At 45.5% G+C, this 26638-nt stretch overlaps 3 protein-coding genes across 3 annotated transcripts; 1 reads left to right on the top strand and 2 right to left on the bottom strand.

Moving 5' to 3' along the window:
* Positions 1-2817: 2817 nt before the first annotated feature.
* calml4b (calmodulin-like 4b) lies at positions 2818-11224 on the bottom strand (the record flags this gene model as incomplete). The annotated part of the gene is made up of 4 exons (XM_080875274.1): positions 2818-3055; positions 7119-7307; positions 8332-8472; positions 11170-11224. The coding sequence occupies 4 exons, from the start codon at positions 11222-11224 to the stop codon at positions 2958-2960; spliced, it is 483 nt and encodes a 160-aa protein (XP_080731400.1). The 3' UTR covers positions 2818-2957.
* Positions 11225-12673: 1449 nt separating this feature from the next.
* On the bottom strand, positions 12674-20222 carry cln6b (CLN6 transmembrane ER protein b). The gene is made up of 9 exons (XM_080874793.1): positions 20091-20222; positions 18922-19087; positions 17710-17830; positions 17363-17461; positions 17086-17274; positions 16457-16512; positions 16116-16238; positions 13468-13596; positions 12674-13105 (listed from the first exon to the last, which is right to left on the bottom strand). The coding sequence occupies exons 2-9, from the start codon at positions 18999-19001 to the stop codon at positions 12958-12960; spliced, it is 945 nt and encodes a 314-aa protein (XP_080730919.1). The 5' UTR covers positions 19002-19087; positions 20091-20222; the 3' UTR covers positions 12674-12957.
* Positions 20152-26196, top strand: fem1b (fem-1 homolog b). The gene is made up of 2 exons (XM_080874792.1): positions 20152-20840; positions 23124-26196. Exons 1-2 carry the CDS (start codon positions 20593-20595, stop codon positions 24757-24759), a joined length of 1884 nt encoding a protein of 627 aa, XP_080730918.1. The 5' UTR covers positions 20152-20592; the 3' UTR covers positions 24760-26196.
* Positions 26197-26638: the final 442 nt, after the last annotated feature.

Raw genomic sequence — 26638 nt, 5'->3', positions numbered from 1 at the left:
GGTGAGGCCTCGACGTGACCGTTAGTGCTGAAAGTTATTCAGCCCCGCTGCAGACAATTTGTGGGTCAGAGTGAATAACAGCAGGCGTGCAGTACGATGCAGATCCAGCACTTCTGGAGACAGAAGAGTGGAAAGGAAAGTCGAGCGCCGTCATCCAAACATCCGTCACAAACCGGCTCCAAAGGACTCTGACAGAGCAATGCTTTTAAACCTGTGTCCTCCTCCAGCGATTATACAAGAAATGTCACTGTGAATTACTAGAGGACGGTTACGCAGGTTTGTCTCGACTGCAGCCAAACCTGCCTGATGGGTTTTCCATACATAAAACTCTGCTAACAGGAAATGACAGGACGGTTTAGTGTGGAATATTCTCCTGAGGAAGATGATTGAAGCAGTGTTTGTGGTGCAGATGTGGTGCTCGTGGAGAAAGGAAGGATCCTTGCAAAGAGCACCGAGTCTGGGACTGTGTCACAGCTGAATTAGCCTTTGATTACCGAGCACCAACCTCCAGGGTGCAGAAGTAAAGCAGCAAAAGCTGCACTTCCTCTAGTGTTTGAGTTTCACTGCTTTTTTCACAGAAATCTTTCTTTGTCAGGATTTAAATCCCGAAGGACTTCCTGTTCACAAACACACTGATGTGGGAAAAACAAGCAACAATGTGCCGAAACCTGCCGTCTGTCTGAGGTCACCGTACGACAAAACAGTTTAAATACTGTTGGGTTTATGTTCGAATACTTTGTTATCACGTCTTTATCTTTATGCCGTGTTCTTCTTATTACCATCTCGCTCAGTCCCTCACTCAGCACCTGACGTCCAATCAGCCTGCAGCCAGTCGTACCTGCCCCGGCTTCTGCTCCACTTTGACCAAATAACCAATTAAAGGATCTGTTTGTCTGATTGTAACCCACTTCCTGCAGCCCTCGACCTCCTTAACACCGATCCTCAGTAATCTGCCTCGCTCATCCGTCTGCATCAGCCTGCTGGCATCTGGCAGCCAGACGACTCAGCTCAGCTACACCCTGCTCTCTGATCCAAATCAGTTTCTTCTGCCTGGCTCTGATATTCTCTGATTTCTCCCTCTGAGTTTCTTGTCTTTTTTGGCTCGTTGTGCCTGTAAAAGAACTTTATAGTGTCAAAAATATGAGTCAAGACCAATAAGCAGTTATAACATCAGGCAAGTTCACTTTGTGTGCTGGAGTTACAGAAATACTCAAACAGGCAGCCCGAGTAACACCGGCCGCTACAAACACACCTCGGTGACCCCTGCACAGGCGTCCTCTCTGTCAGCTGTTTCCAGGACCTCACATTCTCACATTCAGAGCCGACTTCACGTCCCTGTTAGAGATGTTCCTCTGACTATTAAACTCTGGCTGAATCGATGCTGATTAACTGATAAAGTCTTTACAACAAAACAAAATCAGGGGCAGTCCAGGATAGAGACATGGAATGGAATAACTTCCTCTGAGCGGAATAATCTCCCAGCTTGACTCCATTTAGTTTTTCTTTTTAAAAATAAATACACGAAAAGATGAAAAGGTTTTCTGTTTCGTGCCTCATCATCCTCTTCATTTGATACTGACATGAGAAATGATCACAGCTGATGTTTATCTTCTCTCTTTGATGTAGGCCTATTAAACGTCTCGATATCTTTACAAAATATTAATCAAAGTCCCTCTGCTCATCAGTACTTCTCCTGACAGCCGGTTTGCAGCTTCTTGACTTTTCTGCACAAGTGTCACCTGATCACTCACTTTTACATAATCCAGCAGCAGCCGTGCTGCTCTGGTTCAGGTCTGGAGCTCTTCCTGAGTTATTCTCAGACTGAAATTTGGGGTTTGGTGCCATCTCTGCGTCGGCCAGCCTCTCCGGACAGGTGGAGGCTGCTGACATCAGTGGGTTTTTTTGTTTCATTTATATTTATTGTTAGAGTGGATACAGTGACGGGTGAAGTGAATGCACTGGTTATCTCTGCATCGTGGCTCCTGTTTGCAGGTGTCAGGGAGCAAGAACCTCAAAGCTGATGTTAGAAGGCGGCGTCCAGATTCCCGGGTCTCAGTCCAATCGTGCATGTGTGAGACGTGCTGGACAAAAACCTCGCAGCTTACAGGAGGTGAAGCATCTGTCGGTGCAGATACCACAGCACACCCTCAGCGTCCACGCCTCGACAGATCGGATCACCAAAGTGTCATCGTTTATTTTCCAGTCGTCTTGGTTTTTTCTCCCAGGTCCTCGTGGAAAATGTGGAACACACCATCTGTAAGTTTGACGGTATCAGTCTGGCAGCGGACTCACTCTCTTTGTCCCCAACGAATCAACTCTTTGTTTGTTCCAATTATAAACTATTTTGAGTTTTGTGGGGGGGGGGGGGGTTTAAACTTGTAGTTACAAAAAAATTATAATAAATTGGGAAAACTGATAAAAGTGAAATGAAATGAGTTAATGGGGCCAGTCAAAGGTGTCAGTTTTACCATCCCATCCCAGTTCCTGCTCCGTTCCAGTGTAAGAGCAGGAACACCCGGAGTGAGGGAACACAGACTCTCCTCTGACTGATGTCAGTTTGTGCAAACACAGCGACCTGAGATGATGATGGTGATGGTCTCTACGATGAGACACTTGGCTGCCAGTTCATGTGAAGTTAAAGTAAAGCTTGAAGTATAGCAACAATAATCAAAGGAGGCAGCATGTTCTGAACAAAAGGTTTTATTTTTACTGTGTGTTGTGCGTCAGATGGTCCCTTTGTTTTCTTTCTCTTCTAATAGAAATAAGGCGGCTGCTCTTCCAGCTGCAAATATTCCTTCTCACCAGTCAAGCCTTTTATTTGTCACATGCAAAGTTTGCAGCTGCAGTGAAAGACGGACCTGCCTCCAAACGTCTGACTTTATCTACACTCTGACTACGTGGAGACGCTTGAGCACAGTGTCGTTGTTTCGACAGCAGAGAGGATGTCAGTTGTGACGTCAGTGCTTTCTGTGGCAGCGTGTCGCTACTTTAGCGAACTGCTCGCAGTGGACCCGCCCATCTGCTCCAACACCCGCCTCCTGCAGCAGCTCGTCCACTGAAAACACAGACACAGCTGTCAATCACAGTTAACTCATTTGTTCCAGATGTAATAGAAACCTGTAGAAAGTGTGTATCCATTCTTCTCCCTGTCAGCAGCTCCAGTTTTAGAAAAGCAAACCAATCATCAGCTTTTGTCTGTGATTAGAAGGAAATTCTGATATTTAGTTTTATATTCTGTTTCAGGGCCATAAGTGTGTGCATTCATGTCACATGAATGAAGCATATTTATTCTGATCATTCAGGTTGTCCTGAATAAAATGATGGAAATTAGATGCCAATTTCTTTAAATAAAGTTCTCATTAAAACCCTTTACAGAGAATTTCACAGGTCCCACATGACGGCGGGTGACAGGGTATCAGTATAAACTTAGCCTCCTACAACATTTCCAAGAACCTCGCCACCATGCTAGCTCCCCACCAACTCTACCAACACGGTCCAGAAACTTGCACTGGATCCAGATGAAACCATTGTGTCCTCTGATGTGGTCTCAGTCTTGTATCCCTACAACCGAGGCAGCAGAGACTGTCAGGAAACAACTGCAGACAGAAAACAGAACCAGCTTCACCCTGATACACCTCCACAACGAGGGTTTTTACAGACACAAACATGGATGTGCCATGGGCTCCCTGGTGTGTCCAACCTTTGAAATGGTAAATGGTCTGTATTTGCATAGCGCTTCACAAGCCGGGACTCGAACCGGCAACCTTCAGATTACAAGGCGAACTCCCAACTCTTGAGCCACGATCGCCCGTCGTTTACATGCAGGAAGGGACAGCACCTAGCCGATGATACCGATACATGGACGACACCTGGGTCAAAATCAAAACCCAAGAAGTGGAATCAAATCTGGATAGAAACATCAAATACACCAGGGAAGACACAAAGATAACAGTGCCATGAACACTGAGGACAATGGAAACCTCAACACTGAAGTTTACAGAAGCCCACACACATGGACCAGTACCTCCTCTCTGACTCCCATCACCCTCTGGAACACAGACTTGGAGTAACAGGACCCAACACCAGGCAGAACATGTTCCCTCTAAGCCTGAAGGGAGAAAGAAGGAACGCACACGTAAAGGAAGCATGTGTAACATGTGGCTCTCATCAAATCAGCAAAGATGCAGAAAAAAGAAGATCAGACACCAGCTATGGAGGATGAGAAGGACAAACAGAACAACGCTTCATCCCTGATGTAGCAGGTTTATCAGAGAAACTCAGGAGAGTCTCAACATCCCAGTGCACTTCAGACCACGCTACACACTCAGACACAAACTAAACAGCGTAGTGTAGCAGTGCAGTGAGGAGTGCTCAGACACTGGAGACACCAAACAGCCTCTCGATAAAGCCGTGGCATTTATGAAGAAGTCTTCACAAACTAAAGGACGTCGTGTTTCCTTCTTTTTTCCAGCTCCAGGACCTGAATGACTGTGAACCTACATGGATGTAAAGACATGAAGAGTGGCTCGAGATTTTTGCAAAGCGCTACACAACATATGTTTGACATTGAGTAATAGATCCTTTCATTGAGTTTTCATAGAAAGTCATATCTGTTCATAAATGTTGCCTTACAGCCTGTGTTGGGTTTTTTGGCATCGCAGATGAAACTGATAACAGCCGAGTGCTTGAACACCACCACAGGAGAAGCTGAAGCTGCTACGTTATTCAGCAAAAATAAATATTAATGTAATATGCTGTTAAAAAAGTAACAGCACAGCCAGGCCAAATGCTGAAGTTCTCCAAATTCATCAGTTACAAAAAGTATTTGAAGGTTTTCTATGATGTCTTTTTCTTCCCTCGGTGGGATTTTGGGGCTCTTGGTGTTTCATAACCTCCATCTCTTCTTTCTGAGCCATTCCTTGGTGTATTTGTTAGCGTGCTGAGCATCATTATTACTTTCAAAGTTGGACTTTTGTTTTAACTTTCGGACAGATAGCCTCACGCTAGCTTCAAGCACTCTTTGATATGAAAGAGCATTTCTTCCATCGGGCTCCACAGTTGTTTTTGGATTTCAGCCCCTTTAGTCTGCGCTAAAAACATCGATGGTCTGTTTCAGCCAAACAAGTCTATCTTTAATTAGTCGTGCAGAGCGCTTTCTTCCAAAGAGGCGGCTCTTTGAAAGCACAGTGTGCTCAGTGCAAAATAGTTTTGCAGTAATATTCTTCTAAATGAGGACAGGCTTCATTTGTTTCTCTTTTATTTGAAGTATCACAAAACATGCTCTCCTCAGTCGGGTCAATGGTCCTGGACGACTCATGACTCTTCTTACAGTGGACTCGTCCATTTCTAATAACTGGGAGCATTTTTAAATCTCTTTCCTGCTTCTCAACCTTCTCTTTAGAGAGCCTCAGAGAGCTACTTAGATCAAGAAATGATGACATAAAATACTTTAATTACCAATAAGACCGACATGTTTCATGAGCTTTTTGACTGAACTTAAACTAAACCAGCCATTTCTGTAGTTTTTATATTAAACGTTTCAATAACTATTAGCATTTTTTTAAGTTAAATTGCATTTTAGCGTTGCACTTTTTTGACCCGTCAGTGACTTGGTGGATGTGTTGATCAAACATGGCAGTTCTACTAACAGGCCAATCATTTAAACAGAGATGCAGCCAGTTTGTTTCAGTAATGATGAAAGCAACAGAAAGAAAGAAGGATGGATTAGTGTAAGGTGTTCCCTCTCTCTGGAAACGACACAATCATTCAGATGGATTAGACGCGTCCTCGGGGAAATGACGTGTTCTGATAGGAGCTCCTTAAACGACCTTTTATCAGCAGTTAAAGTGGAGAATGGGAACCAGTCAGACAAGTGCAAACCAAAACCCTGCAGGATGTGGAGAAGAACACAAAATATTATGAACCTCCTTATTGCGGCTCCTCCAACCAACGGCCGCGGCAGGCTAAACATGAGGACACAGATGACGCGCAACAGGAAACACATGAGATGCACTTCTGTACTATTTGCTCCTTTTATTCCACATGGTACTGTCCACTATACGAATCAGCACATGGGATCAAACTATTAAACAAATGCACAGACTGCACAAACAAAATAACTGCAACTCACAAAAAATTCCCCCAATTACTACACCAAACTACAACATCGGCCTGTGGCATAAATTAGTGCATAAACCATACATCAAGTTACAGTCAAGCTGACTCAAGCTGCGGTCGACAGAAGGTTTCCCCTCATGCTCACCCTACTTTTCTGCTCATCAACATCAGGTGCGGTGAACAGGTGAGTGCAACCACATTTACCACCTAACACACCCATGAGTCACGCCCCACGCCCGTGCACCAGTACAGTGATTGCATTTAAACCAACCCACTTAATCAAAAAAGGAACAACTCATATGGCTCCTACACTCCTCGTGTTCATTCCACATGCATAACAGCACGCATTCTTCTTGCTATGTGAGGCTTCAGGTATTAAAGTCTACAGAAACAATCTCGCTCAGCCATCTGTGGGCAACAAAGAAGCAAAATGCTGAGTTGTTGGTTTGTGATGCTGCAGAGCTCTGTTTTCACTGTCACCAACTTCTGTGTAGAAATGGATTAAAAGTCTGAAATGCTGAAAACTGCAGAGCTCAATGAGCAGTAACTTTGCTGCCTGTAACAACACCGTGCACGAGGATTCACTTCCACTTGTCAAAAGCATGTCTTTGTCCTGTCTTCCTTATATCACAGCAGATGGCCCCGCCCCTCCCTGAACCTGGTTCTGTTGGAGGTTTCTTCCTGTTAAAAGGGAGTTTTTCCTTCCCACTGTCGCCAAAGTGCTTGCTCATAGGGGGTCATTGTTGGGTATATCTCTCTATGTACTATTGTGGGTCTACCTTACAATATAAAGCACCTTGAGGCGACTGGATTAACCCTCTCAGGCTCAAATTAAGTTTTTGTTGCTAATGCACAAGAGAATACCTGCAGTGGTACTTCTGAGTAAAAAAAACTCATAAAACATGTATGTGGGGTAATCGGGTTGTTAGTTTTTAACTGTTGCAAATCTGCAACGCCTGCCTCGAGAGGGTTAAATGTGAGTGGTTTTAGGAGACACTCACCCTCTTTGTCTGTCAGTTTCTCTCCCAGCCCGGTGAGTTTGGCTCGCAGCTCAGAGGCCAGGATGAAGCCTTTCTGCTCCTTGTCAGCCATCCTCATGGCCTCCAAAATCTCCTGCTCTGGCGCCTCCTGCTGGAGCTGCCGGTGCATGATGCTCAGGAAGGTGGAGAAGTCCAGCTCTCCTTCCCGGCCTGTGAGCAGAAAGAAAACAGAGATCTGCTTTTACTGGCACAAAGAAATGAGGCCACTGCAGGAGAAGGGAAGGGCGGGGGAGAAAGTACCACACAGTGTATATGAAATGAGCAAACACTAAAGCAATAAAAGCAAATGTAAAGAGTGTGGCTGTGAGGTAGCTGCTGACGATATGCAGTTAATTAACCAGAACACACACAGCTTCCTCCAGGCTGATCTCAGTGTGTATGAGAGAAACAAGGAAAAACAAATATCACCTCCTTTATGGAAACAGACACAAATATCAAAACTACAGCAAATTTAAAATTACTCCTCAAACTTTCGCAGCTTTCCAGGAAATCTAAGGTTCAGGGGCGCTGACATGGAAACAGGAGCTTCGTTCAGGCTTGCTGTCTTCTTACAACAATGACTGAATAACTTTTTCTTGATCTCAGGATATTAAAATCTTTATCTTCAGGTAAATCCATTAATCTGTCCACATTGGATTATTTATCTCAGCCCCTTCTGTCAAACATGATGGAAATACCAGCCCAATCTTGCATATCAGGGTCTCATTCCTCTGCCACGTCCTCCACCTGACCCAGCTGAGAGACCTGATCTCAGGGATCTGCCCCGGGGTCTCCAGTCTTTGGAAAATAAGGTGAACATTATCCAAACAGTAACACTCTCCTCCAGGACCTCCACAGCCTCTCGTGAGCATACGGGGGAAAGTGGAGGCCGAGAGAATCAATCATCTGCGTCTCCGACAACTTTTCACATGTTTTTGACTCCGTTGGTGCGGTGAGGAAGATGAAGGCAACACAGGGGACAAAGCAAGCAGGTCAGGTTTGATAAACACAAATGGAGCCATTAAGATCACATGAGGTGATAAATGCTTGGTTTGCTCACTGAAATAGCTGCGCTGCTCGTGGGCTGGTGAGCTGAACTGTTTCATTTCAGCACTTTCCCTGATTTGAGTTATTACTGCGTCACCTCAGAAATCAGAAATAAGGAGTCGGAAGGATGATTTCGGGAATACTCTACCCATGTTGTGGCTCAGGAGGTGGCGCTGGACCTCGGAGGGGGTGGGGCTCGACCCAAGGCATCGCATCACTGTTATCAGCTCCTTGGCTTCGATCTTGCCTTTCCGCTGGCGGTCGTACAGCGAGAAACACTCCTTAAACTCTGCGGACACATGAACACGTTATACACATGTGCGGGAGTCCACATTGTTGCTTTGTCATGTGGACAGAGCAGGATCAGTGATGTCAGCAGGTCTCAGCCTGAGTGCGTCACCTGCTGGGAGAAGGTGGATGATGCTAACAAGGTGCAAAGGAAACTAAAGAGCAACTTCAGCCTTCACTCCTGAGACAAACGTGTTAAACTTCACTCACAGCTCCTCCAGAGGCAGCGAGACCGATCGGACACGCGTGCCCGTCCCATCTGCTGCAAATGAGCCTCAAAGGCGCCTTTATCTTTCTGTACCAAGGTTACATCTGTTCACATACTACAGTGGATGCAAAAGTATTCGGCCCCCTTGAACTTGCCCACAAAGAGTGTGGCTGTGAGGTAGCCCCACTTTGCAGTTATTTATTTGTACAAAATGTATGATTTGTGTTCCATTTCTCACGTGTGCACCACTTTGTGTTGGTCTTTCACCTGGAATTCCAATAACATTGATTCATGTTTGTGGCTGTAATGTGACAAAATGTGGAAAAGTTCAAGGGGGCCGAATACTTTTGCAAGCCACTGTACATACTATGTAATACACAGCCGTGCTTCACAGGACTCTGCATTCACTCCAGCCGAAGAACCTGTTTTAGCACCAATAACGTGCAGTGATGTCTTTATCTGCCTCATCACTGTGGAGGAGTTTTAGTTGCGTCGCCTCATTGAGGTTTGCAACATCCGCTCATGCACAGCTCTCTGAGCTCTGCAGCAGCTCCATTCTTTCCTTCTTCAGTCGTTCTGTTGCAGACCTGCTGCTGTGCTGGGATCTTTGTCCTGTTGATGAGCCGGTTTGGTCCAAGCTTCAGCTGTGGGACACACGGCCTCACACTGACTCTACAGAGGAGCTCATGGTCCACTCAGATCATCGTCCCTCCTCCACCGTGCTGACGGCTGTATGAGGTCTTTGGTTTCTTCAAGCTGCTGAAGTCTTGTTCTTTGTTTACATGCAGCTTTGATTCAATTCAATTTTATTCATATAGTGCCAACAACAGTCACCTCAAGGCGAAGATCAAGATGAAGAACAACATCACAGCGATGTGTTGTATCAGAGTTATTTCTTGTTAAATCATATTTCTCATTCAGTTCAGTTTTATTTATACAAATCACAACAACAGTCGCCTCAAGGAGCTTTATACTGTAAGGTCGACCCTACAATAACACATACAGAGGAAACCCAACAATCATATGAGCCCCTATGAGCAGCACTTTGGCGACAGTGGGAAGGAAAAACTCCCTTTTAACAGGAAGAAACCTCCAGCAGAACCAGGCTCAGGGAGGGGCGGGGCCATCTGCTGTGATTGGTTGGGGTGAGAGAAGGAAGACAGGATAAAGACATGCTGTGGAAGAGAGACAGAGGTTAATAACAGATATGATTCAATGCAGAGAGGTCTGTTAATACATAGTGAGTGAGAAAGGTGACTGGAAAGGAAAAACTCAATGCATCATGGGAATCCCCCGGCAGCCTACGTCTATTGCAGCATAACTAAGGGAGGATTCAGGGTCACCTGGTCCAGCCCTAACTATATGCTTTAGCAAAAAGGAAAGTTTGAAGCCTAATCTTGAAAGTAGAGATAGTGTCTGTCTCCTGAATCCAAACTGGAAGCTGGTTCCACAGAAGAGGGGCCTGAAAACTGAAGGCTCTGCCTCCCATTCTACTTTTAAATACTCTAGGAACAACAAGTAGGCCTGCAGAGCGAGAGCGAAGCGCTCTAATAGGGTGATATGGTACTACAAGGTCATTAAGATAAGATGGGGCCTGATTATTTAAGACCTTGTATGTGAGGAGCAGGATTTTAGGCTTTGAAAAACTAAAACGTGCTGCCTTGTTCTTTTTAGAGAGACGAGTCTTGTTTGTTCAGTCTGTTTCTAGCTGCACTGTCACAGATTTTAACCTTTAACCTGCTAACTGAGGTCTGCAGAGTCTGAGATGGAGCTCTTGGGACTTTTGGTGTTTCACAGGCTGGATGCACATCGAGAACACATCCTGTGACCTCAGCTGAGATATTTCCAGTCCACTCTTCCATCCTGTCAAACTGTTTGACACTTAAAGACATTTTAATGATTTTAACAACTCAAACAAGAAAAGCCACTTCTTCCCTTTCCATTGTTGTGTTTGGAACATCAGGGAAATCTCACGATCTTTTAATGACTCTTCCCAGCTGATTCGACTGTCATCCACGCAGACACTAAGTTTGCTGAAAACACTAAACTGATTGTAAAATGAGTGAATAAAAGCTGCATCTGTGCATGTTCGCCTGTGTCAGAATAAACTTGTGTCCCGTGGGAAGCCCTGACGGCAGTTTAACAGACTGGAAGATGAGAAACCACCAAACACAAGCAGACTGAAAATCAGTGTTTGGATGCAATACCTCCTCATTAGCAAACACTGCGCTCGGACCCTCGCTGTCTGATCGCGTTAGCGGGTCAGGGAGGTCAGCTGAACTGGAACAAGCGCTGCTTTGTGCCGCAGCGGCCACACAAGACTCTTCTGTCTGATTAAAGTCCTGCTGCCTGTGGCTGAAATAATAACCTGTCCTTCCTGCTGCACAGAGACCATCACGGTCAACGCTTCGTCATCTGAATGCATCAGTTTAAGTTCCAGCAGTAAACAGCTGTGTCAGGACAGCAAAGGCACACGTGTCAGCATCTTACCGTTAATCTGATCCTGAGTCAGGAACTTTGCCTGGAATGAAAGCAGGAACAGCATTAACAGAAATCTGGACGACAGCGTGAAGCTTCAGCGGGGACGTTATCTCACCATTGTGTCTGCTGTTGTGACGAAGCAGCCGGCTGTCAGCGCTCAGGAAAACTGATCCACGCTCTGAAAGATGAGGAATGTAACGGGAGCGGACGGCGGATGCTGGCTGGGACAGCCAGGCTCATCCCTCTGCTGCTGAGGTGTCGCGTTTATGTTTGAAAGCATATATATTTAATATCACACATGCTGCACATACGAGCAGCTGAAAGCCTCCTACACACCTCTGTTCACCTCTGACCCACGTGACCAGGGTCAGAGGTGAACAGTCAACACTGGAGGACTCCTGAACGCCTAAAAACTGCTGCAAAATCAACAATTATTTGAAACAAAATTCAGTTTTCATTAGATGGAGCAGATACTCTCAGAGAGTCGATGCACAGGAGCAGAAAAGGATTAAAGGTTAATATTATTTCTAGAGCTACACATATTTTTTTTTATCTTAAATCTGTAAAATGCTGTTTAGTTGGAAACCTGTGAATTCTTCTGTCTAAAGACAGACTCGGTGAATCGCTCACTGTAGGTTATTTAAAAGTAGAATGGGAGGCAGAGCCTTCAGTTTTCAGGCCCCTCTTCTGTGGAACCAGCTTCCAGTTTGGATTCAGGAGACAGACACTATCTCTACTTTCAAGATTAGGCTTCAAACTTTCCTTTTTGCTAAAGCATATAGTTAGGGCTGGACCAGGTGACCCTGAATCCTCCCTTAGTTATGCTGCAATAGACGTAGGCTGCCGGGGGATTCCCATGATGCACTGAGTTTTTCCTTTCCAGTCACCTTTCTCACTCACTATGTGTTAACAGACCTCTCTGCATTGAATCATATCTGCTATTAACCTCTGTCTCTCTTCCACAGCATGTCTTTATCCTGTCTTCCTTCTCTCACCCCAACCAATCACAGCAGATGGCCCCGCCCCTCCCTGAGCCTGGTTCTGCTGGAGGTTTCTTCCTGTTAAAAGGGAGTTTTTCCTTCCCACTGTCGCCAAAGTGCTGCTCATAGGGGCTCATATGATTGTTGGGTTTCCTCTGTATGTGTTATTGTAGGGTCGACCTTACAGTATAAAGCTCCTTGAGGCGACTGTTGTTGTGATTTGTATAAATAAAACTGAACTGAATGAGAAATATGATTTAACAAGAAATAACTCTGATACAACACATCGCTGTGACGTTGTTCTTCGTCTTTATCGGAGCTCTTATCGCGGTGTGCTCGTATAAACCATACTCTGAGCCTGAAGCCTCTCTCTACATGAACTGAGGTTGTATTAGAGCACGCTGCTGAATTTAATACATTGAGGATGTTTTTGAGGCATAACTCCTCCAAATTAAATTAAAAAGAAGGTTAAATTAAAAGATCTGAGAACTGAGACTTTGGGTATTCAGATACATTTACTTGGTTCAGTTTTATTCACATATATATCCACGCATATTTAAACTAATATTTGATTTTATATATTTCAGCTGCATTTTTCATGTTTCTTAGGGAAAATCCTTGAGCGTGAGCTGAGGAGAATGAATATTTTTGGTGGTTTGTGAGCTGCTTTCAGTTTTTGTATCCCAGTAATAAACAGGTGGAAAAGTGTGGATGCTGTGAGGCTGTATTTCTAATATCCAGTGAAAACCATAAACAGTTTCATCATGGCGTTCCTGTGATTCTGCGACAGATCCTCATTCTTCTCCTTCTAACTCCGTCATATGTGGCTCATCTGGTGGAGGTGGAGCGTGTAGACGGTGCAGGGCCGTGGGATGTAGATCAGTCCGGGGACTGTCGTCCTCAGGATGCTGTCGTTCCACAGACAGGCCACCCAGATCGCCACCAGGATCAGAGCTGCAGAGAAACTATCAGCACAGAGTCAAACAAAGGACGTCTTATGTAGGAGTTTGCAGGAAGGCAGCAACCACTCAACAAGCAGTTATGAAATGCTCATTTTCCCCAGCGTGTCACCAAACAGTCGCCTGTGTGAGCGGAGCTTTGGGCCCACAGATGGAGAAGAAAAGGGTGGAGGACAGTGAAAACGAGCCGTCTGCGTTAATGATGTGAGATGTTGTTTTAACTATTATTGATCCTGAGAGCCTGAATGAGTCGGTGTATTACCAACTTAACCTTGAACCTTTAATGTTGGTCGACTAAAAACCTGAAAACATAATTATTTATGTTTCCCAGTTTGCTCATTCGCTGCGTTTTCTCTTTTTTTTTTTACCTGTAGAACATGAAAAGCCCATCACTGTTGAGAAACAAGCCCCGCCTCCTCTGATGCATCACTGTAGTGGTCATGGCGAAGAAGGTGAAGGTGAAGAGGATGAAGGTCTGTCCTTCTGTGATTAAATACCTGTCGCCAGGGACAAAGAGAAGCATAACCAATCAGCTCAGTGGCTCCATCAGGTGGCCGGTGGGTGAAGTCGCCCTGCAAACGTCCACTGGTGTAAGCAGACCAAGCCGCTTCAGGGATCATTTCAGGGGAGGAGCCAGTCGGTTCGTTTTGAAGCTGTTTTTCTATAGGTGAGTGTGAGGAAACTTCCTGCCATGTTAAAAATGTGTTTTCCACTCAGTTTCAGTGTAATTCTAACTGACCAGAGTGCAACATAAGTGCACATCGGGCAGTTTTCCACCGTGTGTGTTTCAGTAAGGTGACCGTATTTTGATTTTCAATAAATAGGACACTTGGACCAGCCATGAAGAACTTTAATAACACTGTTTCATATTTAAACTATGCTTTCTCTGTACGGTTAATGAATGGTGACATAAAAAAGGTCATATAGGCTTTTACAAGTCAACGAGTGCAAAAAAAGAGGACGGTTGGTCACCGTAGTTACAGTGAATCACAATCGTTTGAAACTTCCTGCATCCGCCAGCAACCTTTTGCTATCCAGCTGCAGAACGCACTTTGTCTCCGTCACACTCAGAGGTCTGAGGCTTTCACTATTTGTGTGTCAGAAAAATGATGAATTTTAGGTTTGTGTGTGAAAACAGCCATTCACCTGTTTGATGCGTTTATGTTGAAGGGAGCAGTGAACTGAAAAAGTTGCTTTAATTTAACAGCAGAGAACGAGCAAAGGTTTAAAAACTGCAACCAGCAGAAGCACAAAGTAAAACACTCGTTTGGTATTTAAAGGTCTGAGTCGACCTTCACTCGCTTCTTGAATTCTGTCCTCACTGCATAAACCAGGAAGTCAGCAACACCTGAGAAGCAGCTAATCAATTATTACTAACAGCTGGAGGTGATCACACACACACACACACACAGCCTCAGGTGGTCGGGTATTGTTCTTCAACTATTTACAGGTGAGTTCAGCTGTTACCTGGTGGGAGGACAGCCAGCAGATTAAAGCAAAACTTTCAAATGTCCGAAATTCAACATAATGAAGATTTAACTTATAAGAGTTCTAATTACTGATATTTCTTTATTAAAACTCAAAATATCCACGATTATCTGTGACTTCAGCTGTGACCTGTGATTAAAACAAATATTTAAAAAATGATAATATTATTTTATCACTTAGCTTCAGTCCAACTCGGCCACCACAAAGGTCATTTTTGTCCATAAAGAAGCAAATATGGCGTCTTAAACTAAAAATAAAAACATGCTTTTATTTTATACTCACGCACTAGTCAAAATTCATTCTGTATATTTTTCACGTCCACGCGTCTAAACTGTGTGTGTGCCGCTGTGATTGTATACTGGGAGAATATTTCATGCTCTGTAACTTCAAAGCTTCTCCGTTGTGTTCGTTGTTTCTGCTGCTGGGAGCCACCTGACCCCTGAGCTCTTTAGATCTTCTTAATTATGAATGAATTTAATTTTGTTCTGCCTGGCTGGCTGTGTGAGTGAGTGTCTCAAAAATATGGAAATGTCCTGGAGTAAAGTCGAGAATGAGCCTCTGCACGTCTGACTCTCACACAATACACAAACCTCTCACTGCAGACTAAATGCAGATTTATGTACCTGCTGCTGGACTTTAATTACTACTTTCAGCCAACACAGGTTTCACTTGGTGCCTCCATCTGTTAGCTACTTTGGGTTTAAATAGAAAACTCTGTGGTTAATGTTCCTCTGAGATGAAAATAACAGCTTATTTGATGCTCAGTCATCCAGGTAAGGAAATCCCAGAAAGCCCACTGAAGACGCTACGTCCAGTTTTCAGTGGGAGAAACGGTCCGTCACTCATCCAGGTGACCTCTTGGTGTTGAAACATGTACCTGCAGACTATTCACACCTACAGGCCAGTGGCCACGCCTTCAATGATGAGGATGTAACATCCTGGACAGGGAGGAACGCTGGTTTGAAGGCGGAGTCAAGGAGGCCATTTATGTGAAAAGGGTAGAGACCATCTCTGAATGGAGGAGGGGGCCTAAGGGTACATCTGTCACCATCTTACAATGCTGGCCATTGATTGGTGGTCAAGACAGTTTGCATATTATTGATCAAGGAAGTGACCTCACAGCCCATTGTTCCTTCAGTGGGCTGGTTTCAGTCATTATGCAAATGTCCTGTTTCTAAGGTTGGAAAGCTGCAGTCAGCTGAGACTGAAGACGTCACCTGATGATGACGAAGCGTTGATGATGTGTTTTCGATGTCTTGGCTCTCACAGGGCAGACGGACGCATTTCATCAAAACTGGCAATTATTATTCCAAGTTGCTCTTTTTCTTTAAAACTCTGGATTAACGTTGCTGCACGTCTGTAAGCTGCTTTGCAACCCACCTCCAGCCCTTCACATGCTGTTTATGAGCTAAATTAGTATCAGTAAAACCTAAAAGTAAGTTTTGTTCTTCCCTCAGATATTTGCAGGGACTGAACTTTAAGCACGGACAGAGCATGTGCAGAGGATGTTGTAGTAAAGCAGACTGACCAGTAGTAGGCAGCGTTTGGAGCGAGTAGCATCCACGCTGACGGTGGCATCCTCTCCTCCTGCTCCCTGCGACTGAAACAACCATTGAAGAAGAGCACGAGGACGAGGAAGAAAGGGACGTACCTAAGGAGGAAAACGATCCTCGTTACAAGAATAAATGTCAAACATCGACATCGTCTGCTCTTTTGTTGAAAAATCGCTTTTCCTTTGAATTTAAAGCTGCATTTGTTTTTGTCTGTTTTGCAACATTTTTCTGTACTTGTGCTTAATTATAATTATACATTTTTGTCCGCATGTGGAGTCATCGCTTAACACAACACAACAGCTTTTTCTCTTCTTACCACATCATGTGACCAACAGTGTCATCGTAGTGAAACAGCAGCTCAAAGACGTCGACCTGAAAAACACAAAAACTTTATGAACACGAATCAATTTTATTCATTTATTTGTTTTATTTCTCAAATAGCAGATGATGCATCAGTCATTCAACTGTTTCCCCAAGTTCAGATTCACATGTGTCCTCGGGTCTGCGGCGCTGTTCGTCCATCTGGAAGGTTTTGGTGTCAGCTGTCAGATTTCTGCTGCCTTCTGTATGAAGATCAGTGGAGGTTTCTTACATTCTACTTTCTCTGAACCACACTTCACTCACCAGCTTAGACTGAAGGATCAGAATCAATGTGTCAGAAACAGACCTGGAGTCCTTTAAATTCTCACTGTGTTGTTGTGCATTCAGTTCAGATTGTAATGGGGACGAGCTGAACTCTGTATCAGGAGAACAAGTGTTCAGCTTCAGTTTCACTAAATCTGACTCACACCGAGGGAGGATGAGGAGGAGGAGGAGCGGTTCGGTTCTTACAGAAGGATCTCAGCTCAAGGACCCCCTCCTGAGCTCAGATGTATATTTTCCCACCGTTCACGGTCCGGGGTCCTCTCACTGTTTGTTATTCGGTCTTTCGAGTGCAGCACCTACCAGGGCCGAAGGTTTGAGGTTCCTCATTATTGGATTCTCTCTAACAGGCAGGTGCAGCTGGTAACCAATCAGCAGCAGGCGTCTCGTGATGGAGTCTGCCACCAAGTGAAGGGTGGTTCCCATGGAAACGGCGATGATGCCAAGGCGGACGGCGAGGCCCGGGAGCATCCAGGGGCTGCGTTCAAGCATCTGAGACGGAGCAAAGTCAATTAAAACTCAGAAAATCGACACCAAAGGAGTTCGTCATGTGGGATAGCCTGAGGCGCGTCACAGTTACTTTGAGAAGTATGAGCGGAGCCGTGACGTTGTACAGGAAGTGCAGATAGTCTGCAACCCCAGGATGCTGCAGAGGGAGCCAATCGGCAGGGAGGACGAGCTGCCAAAAACAAGACACTTCATGGTTAGGTTTTCCCAACATTATTCCACTAATGCTTTATTATTATAATAATTATTATTATTATTCCAATGCAGATGAGCGAGGTGGCATCTTAATGAAAATATAGCGACGACTGAAAGCGATCATGTTTCAGCAGCAGAACAAAACAGATGCTGAATGTCCTGTTAGGCTCCCTCTGGGTGAAAATAGAAAGTCCCGAAATTAAGCGCTAGTCATCGTTTTGTTACCATGACGACAGGACGGCCAACATCCAGGATCCAATTCTGGAAGGTGAAGCTGAGCCAGAGGTCTAGGTGGAAGCGGGGCCTCGGCAGAACCGCCTCCACCTGCGTGGAACCGGCCGAGCGGCTGCAGGACACAGAGACGAGCGGAGGAACGTAAACGCACCGTTAACACAGAAAAAACATAGAAGCAGCTGAAACAGGAAGACGGGAAAATGGGAGCTCGGTGATTGCAAAAGGTGAAAAATGTCTCCAGCCTTCACAGGTTACGGACGTCAGGAGGTCTGAAACAACAGCACAGAGCCTGTTTGAAGGGAGGCTGCAGTGGACTCTGACTCTCAGACTTATACGAGCTTATACTGACTAGTTTAAGAGAATGGGTCGTATGAATAAAAAGAGCTTGTCTTCCATTGAAGTTAAATTGATATTCAGACCTGTCTGAAATCTCACAGAGCCCTCGTCTGGGCGCACACGCTGGACTGATCTCAGGAGCTGAGTTATGGATGTGGAGCGGGCTCCTGAGGTAAACTGGTCCTGGATGAGGGCCCAGAGGGCCACACAGAAGAAATCAAGTGCCCTGACCCTGGAGCCAGGACTGGGGAGGAGGGGCCACCTTTCTCTGGGCCAGGGGTGTCAAACAAAAGGTCTGGGGGCCAAAAGTGGCCCAGCAAAGACCCAAATCTGGTCAAATGAACAGCTCTGGATGTGTTAAAGCAGATGTAAGTGTTGGTTTTAAACATTTTTTACAAGTTTTACAGAAACAAACAATCAACTAACAGAAGTTCCTGTTTTTTCACAATCGAAGAAGTTTATTATTTTCATCATGAGGCACAGTTAAAAATGTAGTTTATTTCTCACACGTTTTAGAGTTGTGCTGATAGATATTTCTTTCATTTACTACAGCAGCGTTTCTTTATCATGAGGTGTTTTCAGGAAAGTCGGACTAACAGGAGGCCCTGAGCTGAATCTGGAATACTTTTATGAGCCCTGAGGAGAACTCAAGGACATGGACGAATAGATGGATGCAAGGATGGATGGCACAGTTTAGAGGTTAAAATTTTCATCTAATCTCATGAATTAATTAGTAAATAAATAAATTAGATGTTTCTGTAGAGGCGTCTGCAGATGTCTTTTAATCATTGGTCCAAAGCTGTGACATTAATTAAAGGTGAATAACTGATTATGGGTGGGAATTATGAGAAATTGAACTGCACAAACCTGCACATGAAAGCTGCTGCACACAGAGCTGGGTTCTCTCTCTTCCTCGTGGACGTCTTCGTGTCTGTCCGTAAAGTCATATTCTCTGCGTTATTGTCCTTTTCATTCCCACCGAGGTGTCAGTCCCACAGCGAGCACCGGTGCTCCAGAAACGGTTTCTCTTCATCTGAAATAAATCAAAGCAAATGATTTCACCAGCACAAACACAGAGCTTCTACAGGAAGTCCATCCATCAGGTTAATCTGTCAGCAGATTAGCATTAATCTGCACAAACCCCCCTCCCAGTTTTTATTAGATTAATCTGGTTTAGATGAGCTGATCTCAGAGCTTATGGTCCTGGAGTTCAGTGTAAAGAGATAAAAACCTCAAAAACATGTTTTCATTTTACTGAAAAGGAAAAAATGAACCTGCAGCATCTGACTGAGCAGAGCTCAGACTGAGCTTGCTCTGCTGAAAGTCAGCACTTTGTAGTTTGAACTGCTTTCAGGTGACATCAGGCTGACTGGGACAGTACAGCTATAGCTCATCTTTTCACCTGCCGAGTGAAAGTAAAAAACCCAAACTTTGAAACCACATAATCACAACTACATTTTTTAAGCAGTCAAACAGTCTCAAAATGAATCTGCCTGAAATGCAGCATAAAATCAGGGAATGTACAGAACATAACGGATTAATGGCCTCTCAAGAAAAACACCACACTCACACTTTAATAAGTGTTAGAGAAAAAAACTGTATGGCAATTAATAAGAAAGAAATTGATTAATGACACATATCAAAAATTAATAATATAAAAATTGCAAATTTACCACAACTTGACACAAAAATTTAAAATAAGCAAAAGAAAAACTGGAAGATTTCCTTTTTAAAAATGTGAAAAATAATAATAATAATAATAATAATAATAATAATAATAATAATAATAATAATAATAATAAATTATAGGCAATTTAAAAAACAAACTACGAAATATATGAAATATTTAGACAAATTTCAAAATAATCTGAAGCTTGGGAAATTAATGGCAAAAAATATCTATATAATTTTTTTTTAATCTTAATTTAAAATTCAAGTTAAAGTCATTATTTTATACTAAACCAATTCAAATGGATATCTCGTGATTATCCTGACGGTTTTTGTTTTGATGAGCAGATGCAGTAATTGACCCGGACCAGAGGGTGGCGCTGCAGTGCGGGCCCTCTCGCGGTGAGCAGCAGAAGAAGAGGCGGGAACAGAAGTTGCTGGAGAACGTTCCTGTCGGAGGTGTTTTAAAGCGGAAACTTCCGTGAACGCTGAAATCAGCTGTTTGTTTCTGAGTGTTTGACGCTGCGGGACGTCGTTTTTATTTTCAGCAACAACAGGAGGTGTCATTTATCTGACCTTTGACCTCAGACACGCTTTGGAAGCCGCTCGCTGACGTTAGCAGTTAGCCGTCGGAGCTAACCGGTCCACTCGCTCTGCTGCTGCCCGGAGACGCACACCCAGAGTCCAGTGCTTATAGTCAAACCAGCCGGGACCTCTGAACGTTTCCTCCGGGGCTGTAGGTAGGACAGAGCCGTTTCATGTCACCCCCGGGGCCGGTGTGGACTCTTTAATGGGAGGCGGATCGCTCCGGGGGAGTGGACGCTGTCAGTTTGGAAGAACGCGGAGCTCCTGGCTTCCTCTCGGGCTCTCATGGAGTCTCTGGCCGGGTATGTGTACAAGGCTGCCAGCGAGGGCCGAGTCCTGACCCTGGCCGCGCTGCTGCTGAACCACTCCGAGGCGGAGACGCAGTTCCTGCTGAGCTACGTGACCCACCTGAGCGGCCAGAGGTCCACCCCGCTGATCATCGCGGCGCGGAACGGCCACGACAAGGTGGTCCGGCTCCTCCTGGACCACTACAAGGTGGACACCGAGCAGACCGGCACGGTTCGGTTTGACGGGTACGAGCTCACCCGAGGCTACCTGCGCTCCACAGCCAGGTTTATTACTCAGATATCACCAGTTTCATGAAGTCAGGCAGGACAGAGGTCACGCAAAACTCAAAGTGTTTGTTAAAAGAAAAACCGAGTTTACAGAAATTCGTCTGATGTAGTTTGACTGGTCCTCACCTGCTAACCTGCTGCACCAGCTTATGTCCACAGCAGCTTTCATATAGTGCCCTAAATAAGTGTCAATCAAACTAATCTTGGGAAATGAATAAACTTAACAGAAGTTAACAGAAACAAAACTGGTGCATTTGTGAAAAAAGGGTCAGAGGTTAAAAATGGAAAAAGTCTGACATGATGATGGAGAACTAATAAGACATTTTTGTTGGAAACAGTTTTAGAGGATGTTTAAAAAGGACAATTATTACATTTTACAGCTGTTAGCTGCTGTTAGTCTGCATTAGTGAAACTGTTTGAAATGGATCTGTCGTTGTTGGAGGAGGAGGAGAGCGGGATGATGAAGGCGTACATGTGTGAAAGTCATAGTATGGTCTGACAGCGGTTTGTGGTGTTTGGGGATAAGTCGTACTCTGTGCGGGCGTCTCTGATCACATACATAAAATGTGATCAGGTGAAAAGACGATTTCCATCTCGGCCACTGTATTCCACTTCCACACGCTGCGAACCATATATACCGTATATTTTAATGGATTAATTCTAAGTTGATTCAAATTCAAATTTTATTTGTCACGTACACAGTCATACACAGTACGATATGTAGTGAAATGCTTGGACAACTGCTCGTGACCTAAAGAAAACAAAAAAGGAAAAGGCTATGAATAAGATAGGAAATAAATATGAAAAATTAAAAAGGGTAAATTTAACTAGGAAGGAATAAAATATAAATTAAGGTTAAAAATGAAATAACTGTACAACACAAATTAGAATGAAGGGTAAATTTAACTGGGAAGAATAAGATAAAGATAAATATATAAATTAAAGTTGAAAATAAAATAACTGTACAACAAAATACACAATACACAATATAGAACTATATAAGAATGTATGAAGAAATGTAAATATAAATAAATATATACACAATAACAGCAGCTGTACAAGTATTAACCGGAAATGAAGAATATAGTGACCAGTGTTGTGCAAAACCAAAGTCCAGAAAGTCCAGTGTGTGTGTAAGAACTGTATGTGTGGGTCAGTACTGTGTGGTGGTGTGATTGAGAGACCGTATCGCCTGCGGGAAGCAGCTCCTCCTCAGTCTCTCTGTGTTGGTCTTCAGGGAGCGGAATCGCTTTCCTGACCTCAGCAGAGAGAACAGTCTGTTGTTGGGATGGCTGAGGTCCTTCACCATCTTCCTGGCCTTGGTCCAGCACCGCCTGCTGTAGATTGAGTGCAGGTCAGGGAGGGGTGATGCGAACACATCAAGAGGATATATATGAATACTATAATCTGGTTTCTATCAAATACTCTAAAAAAATGAGGTACTGTATGTTTACCGTTATATAAGCGATCTGTTTCACTGCAGCGAGGTCTGCCTGTAAACGTGCTGTTAAATGTTCTTCAGTGCTTTACGTGATGAGGCTGAAGGCTCGGTTAGATAATCAGAGCACCTATGAAGTGATAAGAGAATCCGGATCACGGGGAAAGACCAGGTTTCTGTTTCATTTTAAAAGCATTGAAACCAAAAGCTTCATTCAGCGGCTCTTTACCTCAGCAGAAGGTGTTTGCTTTTTAAATTATTCCTCGTTTAATGAGCAGTTTGTCAGGAAACAGATGAGCAGCCTGAGGGGTCGACATGCTGCAGGTCTGCTGCCGCTATCCAAACGTGACGGTTCAGAGTCTCCGTGGAACGGCACAAAGACCGCGGCGTTTTATCTCTGATGGTTCAAACATCTCGTGGAGGTCGACAGATGTATTCAAAGCATGTCTGTGTCCTCTGGTCCTCAGTCATCAACGTCACAGTCAGTCCCACTGTGTGCTCTCTGCAGTAAAGGAAGAGGGCGCGCTTGATTCATAACCAGACAAAAGAGAGCTTGAATTTTACTGAGATTGTTCTGTTTTCATGAGTTTTGGTAAACTGACACTGACACCTGCTCTACGTAAACGGCTTTCATTTAGAAAACACTGAATGGGTGAAGGACAGAACTCCTGAAAATTACAATTCAACCAACAGTTGAATCTGTTTTTATTGTTCTTGTAGTCGTTACTGTCGTTGTTGTTTGAATCGTGACCATTTAACCGGAGGATGATGACACGTTAACGTTTGTTGTCTCTGGCCTGCAGCTACGTCATCGACGGTGCCACGGCGCTGTGGTGTGCAGCCGGCGCAGGACACTTCGAGGTGGTGCGTCTTCTGGTGAGTCACCACGCCAACGTCAACCACACCACCATCACAAACTCCACCCCCCTGCGAGCCGCCTGCTTCGACGGGCGTCTGGACATCGTTCGCTACCTGGTGGAGCACAACGCCGACATCAGCATCACCAACAAGTTCAACAACACCTGTCTGATGATTGCCGCCTACAAAGGCCACACGGAGGTGGTGAGGTTCCTGTTGGAGAAGGGGGCGGACCCCAACGCCAAGGCCCACTGCGGGGCCACCGCGCTGCACTTTGCAGCTGAGGCAGGACATCTGGACATTGTCAAAGAGCTGATGCAATGCCAGGCATCCATGGTGGTGAACGGGCACGGCATGACGCCGCTGAAAGTGGCGGCGGAGAGCTGCAAGGCTGACGTGGTGGAGCTGCTGCTGGCGCACGCCGACTGCGACCCTCACAGCCGCATCGAGGCCCTGGAGCTGCTGGGCGCCTCGTTCGCCAACGACAGGGAGAACTACGACATACAGAGGACGTACCACTACCTCCACGCGGCCATGATGGAGCGCTACCGCGATCCAGACAACAACATCACCAAGGAACTGTTCCCAGCCGTCGAGGCTTACGGAGGGCGCCGCGAGTGTCAAACGCTGCAGGACCTGGAGGCCATCAGGGTGGACCGCGACGCCCTGCACATGGAGGGACTGATGATCCGAGAGCGGATCCTGGGCTCGGACAATATCGACGTGTCGCATCCGATAATCTACCGTGGCGCCGTCTACGCTGACAACATGGAGTTTGAACAGTGCATCAAGCTGTGGCTGCACGCCCTCCGCCTGCGGCAGAAAGGAAACCGCAACACGCACAAGGACCTGCTGCGCTTTGCCCAGGTGTTCTCGCAGATGGTCCACCTGAAGGAGCACGTGTCAGCCGCCGCTGTCGAGCAGGTGCTGAGTTGCAGCGTTCTGGAGATTCAGCGCAGCATGGTTCGCGTGGAGGCCGCCGCTGAATCCGAGCTGCCACAGGCCATGGAGAGTTACGAGTCCAACGTCTTCACCTTCCTGTACCTGGCGTGCATCTCCACTAAAACCACCTGCAGCGACGCGCAGCGCGCCGCCATCAACAAGCACATCTACGACCTGATCCAGCTAGATCCGCGGTCACGCGAGGGCGCCTCGCTGCTCCACCTCGCCATCAGCTCCACCACGCCGGTGGATGACTTCCACACCAACGATGTGTGCAGCTTCCCCAACGCGCAGGTCACCAAGCTGCTGATCGACTGCGGCGCGCAGGTCAATGCCATCGACAACGAGGGCAACACGCCGCTGCACGTCATCGTCCAGTACAACCGGCCCATCAGCGACTTCCTCACGCTGCACGCCATCATCATCAACCTAGTGGAGGCCGGCGCGCACACGGATATGACCAACAAGCAGAACAAGACGCCGCTGGACAAGAGCACGACGGGCGTGTCCGAGATCCTGCTGAAGACGCAGATGAAGATGAGCCTCAAGTGCCTGGCGGCGCGCGCCGTCCGGCAGCACCAGATCACGTATCGCAACCAGATCCCCAAAACGCTCGAAGAGTTCGTGGAGTTCCACTGACGCCGGACGATTTTTAAAAACGTTTTTCTAACAGTTCACACGGTGCTGAGGTTGGCAGCTCAGATCGGTTTTTGAGCATTTTTATATAAAAAAATTCTTTTTTTTCTTTTCGGCAGCACCAGGCAGCTTCCTGTTTTGCCTTACCTCTCTGCCAGGAAGCTGCCGCCACGTCGCCGCGATTGTGTAAGAAGAAATGATCGGACCGAAGGAACGAGTGCCTGAAGAGACGCCGCCGGACGACCGAGCTCAACCACCAATCAGCCGTCGCGCAGAGGATTATTTTTTAATTGGAGAGAAGTTTTTATTGGGGTTGTTCCTGACTGTGGCGGGTCGAGGCTGAATTCAGACGTCTGCTTCATCACGTTTGAGTTCAACTTTTTCTTCTGGCTCTAAAGAAACTGTGCGGACACTCCTGCTCTGAATCCTTCCACGCCCTTTTATTTATAGTTGTGGGTATTTATTTGGGCAGCGTTCAGCCTTTTTCTCATCAGCTGTGTCGGGTTTTGTTTTTGTTGTTTTTTTAATGAGATTTCTGATAAAATAACTGCAAATGAGCTGCTTTGACTTTCTCTCACTGTCTGAGAAATTCTAAAAAGAAACAGCATAAAAAATGTCAAAGTTTAGTGTTAGAAAGAAAACAGACGACCTTTACACGGAGTTTCATCAGATTTGTCTGAATGCAGATTTTATGTCCCGATAAAGTTAGTTTTTTTTTTTTAGTTAATGGATAAGTACGTGCCAAAAAGCCTCCGCCGAGGGTCGAACTGAGTCTTGAAGCCCAGATTCAGTTGAAGTGTTCAAACCGACGTCTCTCCTGCTGTTGTAGAAATCAGCAGGAGTTACACTTTGATGCCATAACGTGACAAAGTTTTATTTTATTCTAACTTTTGACACCAGGATGTGAAAAGTGAGCCAACAAAAGGCTCGTCAGTCGGTCTCTTACGGTTTAGATAACGAGCACATCTCAAGCTCGCCGTGATGGATGTTTCTCCACGCTGACTCTTGGGAAGCTGCGAGCGTTTCGGGGGCGGGGGACTCGACTGCCGGCGGCCTTCCGACTGACACGTGGGGAGCTGGTGCGGCGTCGCCTGGGCGTTAATGACCATATCTGCGTCACCCTTGCGCACTCGCAGACTTGAAAATTGACCGAGGCGTTGGGGATCTGCAGAACCGCCCGTGGAATTTACTGTAATGTTTTGGCGTTTGTTGAAAGCCTCTCGTGTTGGTGAACGCCCCGCTGCAAGAATCAAAGATTTTAAAACTGGATCTGAAACCAAACAAGGAAAAGAAATCAGTTTTGAGTGCAGGTTTCAGATTTCTGCATCGTAGGCGTCACCTCACCGGGATCAGCAGTGCCTTTAAGTAAAACGTCCGGATAATCCCGACTCGCATCCAGTCTGATGGGCCGTTTCTGGCTTTAAGTTTTAATATCAGCGTCGTTAAAGTGAGTGGTTGAGAAATAAATGGTAATCTTACTCGGTGCTAGCGTTTAGCGGTGTGAGACTGGAGTCGGTGGATTAATTTTCCAGATCTGGAGCAGGATCCTCCAGGAGGGACGTTAGAGGATGAAGGTTTTGATCGATGCTCTGCGGGCGTTTTTTGCATTCCTGCCGGATGTTGAATATCGACGCTGCGGCGTTTTATTTATCTGGGAGCAGGTCCGACTCTTCTCACATCCCTCCCCTACTGAAGCTGCCTGTCACTTTATAAACACCTTTAACCCAAACGTCACGTTCGTGAACATTTGTGCTCAGGTCGTTGAGCTTTAGATGCTCGCTAAGGCCCGGCCTGTTTGGTCCAAAGTGAGGATGAGACGTTTGAGAGCAAAGCTGTGGATGCTCCAGCAGAGGCCCGCTCTTATTTTCCACACAGGTGCCAA

This window comes from Rhamphochromis sp. 'chilingali', assembly GCF_963969265.1.
Source record: "Rhamphochromis sp. 'chilingali' genome assembly, chromosome: 2".
Taxonomy (NCBI): domain Eukaryota; kingdom Metazoa; phylum Chordata; class Actinopteri; order Cichliformes; family Cichlidae; genus Rhamphochromis; species Rhamphochromis sp. 'chilingali'.
Note: the sequence above shows the minus strand (reverse complement) of the source record. Positions and strands in the feature narration are given on the sequence as shown.